This window comes from Arachis hypogaea, chromosome 11 (assembly GCF_003086295.3).
Source record: "Arachis hypogaea cultivar Tifrunner chromosome 11, arahy.Tifrunner.gnm2.J5K5, whole genome shotgun sequence".
NCBI classification, from domain to species: Eukaryota; Viridiplantae; Streptophyta; class Magnoliopsida; order Fabales; family Fabaceae; genus Arachis; species Arachis hypogaea.
Window position 1 is genome coordinate 124,109,347 of NC_092046.1, and position 6,663 is coordinate 124,116,009.

The 6,663-nt window shown below is 39.2% G+C and overlaps 1 protein-coding gene across 1 annotated transcript; it reads left to right on the forward strand.

Moving 5' to 3' along the window:
* Positions 1-3,906: 3,906 nt before the first annotated feature.
* Positions 3,907-6,663, forward strand: LOC112722491 (pentatricopeptide repeat-containing protein At1g74630-like). The gene has a single exon (XM_025773542.3). It carries the CDS (start codon positions 4,196-4,198, stop codon positions 6,125-6,127), a length of 1,932 nt encoding a protein of 643 aa, XP_025629327.1. The 5' UTR covers positions 3,907-4,195; the 3' UTR covers positions 6,128-6,663.

Sequence of the window (6,663 nt, forward strand, 5' to 3'; positions counted from 1 at the left end):
TGGTTAAGCTTTTCAATGTAACTTTGTTATGACCTACTTCACAATTATATGTTACTTTTTATGTAACTTCGTCATTTATGTTAACCTAGTTAACAATTTATAATAAATAAAGTTTTTAACCTCATTATGTAACTTTTTAATAAATAAACATTTCGTTACAAAAGTGCAATATGATAATCTTAACACTGAATATAAGATACAACACTGAATACAACTCTGCATACAACACTGAATACAAGATCAACTACAACAGACTACTTCCCCGGCGCCTTCTTCGAATACAAGAATGGGGTGTATTTGTCCGGAGGCGCAGTCTGTATCCGTAAGTTATACGGATGACCCTGAGACACACCGATATTCAGACCAATGCCAACGTCAGGACCACCAAAATCTGGCGTACTCGCACCACCAGTGTCATACAAATCGGAACCACTCATCCCTGAAGCACTCGCTCCACCAAGATCATACCAGTGCTGCAAGTCATGTCCCAAATCTCCCTCTTCCTGTTGTGGGTACTCATTCAAATCAAACAACTGGGTACGCGGTGGTGCGGAAGGACCGGGCGGATCTATATGACCTGTCGATCGATCAAAGTCAAAGTCACTGGCATGACCTGATGTGGCGCGATGACCACCAGACTGCTGAGATGGAGCAGACCTTTCCTGCGGTGGCGTTGGAAATAGATAATCTGTATCTCTCATGACCTAAGACAAGCTGAGGGTGTCAGATCCACCCAACGGACTAAAGTGACCATCGACTGGAATTACCAGCTGTGGTATGTAGGGCTCAGGTGCCTCATATGGCTGTGGTTCCAGTATGTATGGTGCCTGCTGCTCATATGCCGACCACTCTTGTTGCTGTTGGCCGTAGGCCGGTGCCTGAAACTGCTGGGTATATGCCGGATCCTGAAACTGTTGCTCATATATCGGCATCTGATACTGGTGCTCTTATGCCTGGACTTAATAGTGGTGCTCATATATCGGAACCTAGTTAACAATTAATTACAATTAATAGTAATTAATGATAATAGATAAACCTAAACAATAATAATTAATAATAATTTAAAACGGTAAAAATTAATAATAATAATTATTAATAATATCGGAAACTGCTGCTCATGAGGCGGGACTTGCTCTGAGGACCAGCTAGTTCTTCCTGTTATAGCTTTGGTTCATTCGCGCCAACCTCTTCACCTACAACTCTATCTGACAATTGTAGGTGAATCCCGTACTACTGTGTGTACCACATGTAGTACACTGGGAGAGGATGAAAGTCAATAATCTCCTTGCCTAATTACCATGTGTTATAGCAGTCAGATCTATACCTATTAACCCGTTGACTGTAAATTTCTCCCCATTCATGGTTCTGTGTTCCTGTCAAACGCTTGCAATGATCACGACCAAGGTCAAATGTCGGGCCTGATGCCGGGCTTGGTGGAAGCTATTGCATCCCGAACTGTCGTCTAACTCGGTCTGTCGGGTGCCACTCTATGCACTCGAATGACACTAGCGGCGACTGCGTGGAGCACAAAAACAAATGGGCAGCGAGGTCATCCGGAACCCCCACTCCCATATACGGCCGCCATATAAACTGCAAATTAGTTACCAAGAGGCTGATTAGGAAAATTATTCTTCTGAATAAAAATATTGGACATTAATAGTTAAAACTTACACTGTCAACTCCCATGTCATCGAGTCCTCGCCTAAAATGCGTAGTAGGCCTCCGTATATATTTTGTATGTCGACACCAATGACTCCACCTAAACAACAACAAAAACAACAATAACAACAACAACAATAACAATAACAATAAGTACAATAAAACACAATACCGTCGCGCAAGTGGAATACCAACATTGCCGAGCTGATCGCGGGATATAGGTGTCAGGAGCGGCATACGCTCCCACGCCCAAACAAAAAGCAGTATGAGGGGGTCATCCATCTCTTTACAGTTGTATCGTGATGCACGACACAACGATCTGTATAGATGTGCCAGATTGGCTGCCCCCCAACTGTAAGCTGGACTTCGGTGAAAATCGCGAAGCAGAGGCAGAAACTTCGAGCTCAATGAAGTGTGGACTTATTTGGAAACACAACCATTCCAAACACGCAGAAAATGTGAGCCCAGACATACTGCTCAATGCGTGTCACACGGTTCGGTGTCTCTGCACCGCCGAACCCATGCAAGATTCACCTTACCCAAGACGTGATCCTGCGGACCTGGCTCCCGACCAAAACAAGCAATGCAGTTCTCCATAAAAAACTGGTGAGTGCTGTCTATTCTACCCGTCACGGGCTCCCCATTAACCAGGAGGCAAAGTATATACGTAACGTCTTCCAGCATCACCGTCACTTCCCCAACTGGAAGGTGAAACGTGTGAGTTTTCGGCCTCCACCATTCCACCAATGCACTCAGCAGTTGTAGAATGGCCTCTTATTTTGCCTACTCGCGAAACATGTTGAAACCCAGTAAACGCCAGTGATACTGCAGCTATCTCGTTAAAGGTATCTGGCGGATCGAGTTTTCTAGACAACAAATTCCTGATAGCTTGCAAAAAGAAAAATAATAATTATTTAAATTCTAAATAATATCAGTTAATAGTTTATTCAAAAAATAATAACAGCAATATTATTAAACGATATTTATTTATTATTATTAAAAATAATTTATTTATTTATTTATTAAACAATTTTTAAAAAATAATAAAAAATTATTAAATAATATTATTTATTATTAAAAAATAATAACAATTTATTATTATTATTATTATCTTAAATGATATTCTATTATTAAACAGTATCATTTATTATTAAAAAATATTAATAAGTTATTAAAAAATAATAAATATTTATTTATTAAACAGTACTATTTATTTTTATTACAAAATAATAATAATCATTTATTATTATCATCCTCAACAATATTCTATTATACTAATCGTGATAACAATTTTTTTTTCGAGAGTTAAGCATAATAATAATAACAATAATAATAATGTCACTACTACTACTACTGCTATTACTACTACTACTACTACTAATAATAATAATAATAATAATAATAATAAAATTAACAATAAATTTATTAGTTAAAATATATAAATAAAGAACAAAAATTTATTTATTCATCATAAAATTAAAAAAAAAATCATTTACCCATTGAGAATGATTTAGATATTTAATAATGTGTTCTTTAGGTAAAATAAAATTATGAACCATTTTTTCTTTTTCATAAAATGAAACCCCAAACTTTATGTGATTCTTCTTCCTCACAAACTTATTTCTTTTCACTCTCAATCCAACCCTTTTACTTTCAAAACTCTCACTCACAGCAAGTAAAATGAAAGGAAAATGGTAAAACATTCATGGCCTGTGTTTTACTTTTAAAGGTCGGCTCCACCACTCTCCTTTACATGTGTCACACATGCAGATGGGGAGGCTGCCAATCGCAGATTGCGTTTTGTCTGTGCACCCTAACAAACCCATGCATGTTGCATTTTGGAGTTTCGAGGATAGTCAAAATTTCCGGACATGTTAGCATACATGGAATAGAGACATGTTTTAAGGCTTCCTTCTCCTCCCCTGCCAAACTCAAGTTGTGTTTTGCAGTTACATGCAGCTTTTTAAATTTCAATTAAGTGAAAACGTAACCTACATTTTACATGTTATTGACTTTAACAATTCTATATTTATGAATTACACAATAGCATAATATAATTACACATCATTATTTTAATTTTTATAAATAAATTAATTTTTGAATTATTTTATATTTTAATATTAATAAATATTAAAATATTTTTAAAATTTATCTAAACAATACTTTATATTTTATATATATATTATTCTTGTATCTTATAAAATTTTAAAATTTGTGTATTACATATTTCGTATCATTTCAGTTCCCATATTTGTACCGTGTCCCGGCATCATAGACCTTAAAATTGATTTTACTCTGTTTCAATAGCCTTTATAATTTTTGCTAATTTTTAAATTAATGGCTGAATTAACTCACTCTTTAATCTTTTCCTTGAAATTTCAGCGAAGAGGGGTTATTTTGATTTCAGCACTAGCCAAATTACACAAAAATTACAAGTTGAAAACAGAGGAATGAAGTCATTTTTAAATGTGGCGGGCATAAGCCCCGATCGGTGAACTCAGGATGAAAGCAGAGGAATGAAGAAGAAGAAGAAGTGATGAATATCTCGGAACAGCGGTGGGTTTCATTGCTGAGCAAGTGCTGCACCGTGAGGACCACCAAGCAAGTCCACGCTCAAATCTACACAACCGGCTTCCACGACGACCCAATCGTCTTCGGGAAGTTTCTTCTCCACTGCGCAGTTTCCGTATCCGATGCTCTCCACTACGCTCGCCGTCTCTTCCACCACTTCCCTAACCCTGACACCTTCATGTACAACACCCTCATTCGCGCACTCGCTCTCTCAGAAATCCCTCACCATGCCATTCACCCCTTCCTCCAAATGCGCCGCCACGACACCCTTATTCCCGATAGCTTCACTTTCGCTTTTGCGCTCAAAGGACTCGCTAACTGCGGAGACCTCAGAGCTGGTGTTCAGTTGCATTGTCAAGCTCTACGTCATTGCTTTCATACCCATGTTTTTGTTGGGACGACATTGATTAGTATGTATGGCGAATGCGGTGATTCTTGCTCTGCAAGGAAGGTGTTCGAGGAAATGCCAGACCCAAATGTTGTAACTTGGAATGCTGTTGTCACTGCTTGTTTCAGGTGTGGGGATATCTGTGGCGCGCAAGGTGCGTTTGAACAGATGCCTATTAGGAATTTGACCTCTTGGAATGTGATGCTTGCTGGTTACACCAAAGCAGGGGAGCTTGAGTTGGCAAGTAGAGTTTATTCTGAGATGACTCTGAAGGATGGTGTTTCTTGGAGCACCATGATTGTTGGGTTTGCCCACAATGGTTATTTTGATGAAGCTTTTGGGTTTTTCAGGGAGATGCTGCGAGAGGGGATCAGGCCGAATGAGGTGAGCCTTACTGGGGTGTTGTCTGCTTGCGCTCAAGCCGGGGCGTTTGCGTTTGGGAAGATTTTACATGGGTGTATGGAGAAAGCTGGGTTTCTTCACATTGTTTCGGTGAATAATGCTCTCATAGATACCTACTCCAAATGTGGGAATGTGGCCATGGCTAGGTTAGTGTTTGAAAATGTGCCGATGGCGAGGAACATTGTGACATGGACGTCAATGATAGCAGGCCTTGCAATGCAGGGTCATGGAGAAGAGGCAATACGGCTTTTCCATGAGATGGAAGACTCTGGAGTTAGGCCAGATGGTATTACCTTCATCTCTCTTCTATATGCTTGTAGCCATAGCGGCTTGGTTGACCAAGGTTGTGCTTATTTTTCCAAGATGAAGAATATGTATGGTATTGTACCTGCTGTTGAGCATTATGGTTGTATGGTTGATCTGTATGGTCGAGCCGCTCAGTTGCAGAAAGCCTATGAATTTGTATGTCAAATGCCAATTTCACCCAACGCTATCATTTGGAGGACTCTCCTAGGGGCTTGCAGCATTCATGGTAATATCGAGTTGGCAGAGCTTGTGAAAGCAAGGCTTGCTGAGATGGATCCAAACAACTCTGGTGACCATGTACTGCTCTCCAATGTTTATGCTGTAGCAGGGAAATGGAAGGATGTTGCCAGCATAAGAAGAACAATGACTGAAAGGAGCATGAAAAAAACACCTGGTTGGAGCATGATTGAAATTGACAAAGTCATATATGGTTTTGTGGCAGGTGAAAAGCCGAACGAGGTTACAGAAGAGGCTCATAGTAAATTGAGGGAAATCATGCTGAGACTCAGAGCAGAAGTAGGCTATGCGCCACAAGTAAGGAGTGTCTTGCATGATATTGAAGAGGAGGAAAAAGAGGATTCGGTGTCTAAGCACAGCGAGAAGCTTGCTGCAGCTTTTGGAATAGCAAAAGTTCCTAAGGGAAGGGTTTTAAGAATAGTGAAGAACCTGAGGGTTTGTGGGGACTGCCATACTTACATGAAGCTGATTTCTAAAGTTTATGAGGTAGAAATCATTGTGAGAGATAGAAGCCGCTTCCACTCATTCAAAGATGGTTTTTGTTCTTGCAGAGATTATTGGTGAGTGGTGATAAAAGTGATTTTTTAAGTCTACCTTGATTGCTCTCACCGAATTGACAGAACTAGATGACTCAATGCTGATGCCATAACAACATTGGACATATCTGAATCATGATAATCAGATAGGCTTCAAGAGAAGCATTCAGCTATTCTGTCAAGTGTTAACCAAGTTTAAATTGAGTTAAACGAGGACTGTTTAGAAGTATAGCAAAGCTAAAGTCTGATCACAACAATACCGAAGTGGTGGTTTGCGGATAGAGTTCGTGAACAGAGGTTACCACCCATCAAAATTCAAGTGGTTAATTTAACATTGCACGTTATTTGGTGGCAATGTTAGTGCTCAATTCTCTCAGTCATTGGAGCAATACAGTGGTAACTAAAGTGAAAGAAATAAAACGTTATCGACTCAGTGGCATTCAATGCAGCAGAAGAGCTTATAATGACACTCATAAAAAAACACTATCGACCTGTGTATTAAAGTTGAATTGATTCAACTCAGGATTTCAGCCTTAATTACAAATTTTCTTCCGCCTTTGATTT

What these genes read in the sequence shown, in the direction of transcription:
- LOC112722491 (XM_025773542.3), top strand. Translation starts at nt 4,196, where the DNA reads ATGAATATCTCGGAACAGCGGTGGGTTTCATTGCTGAGCAAGTGCTGC.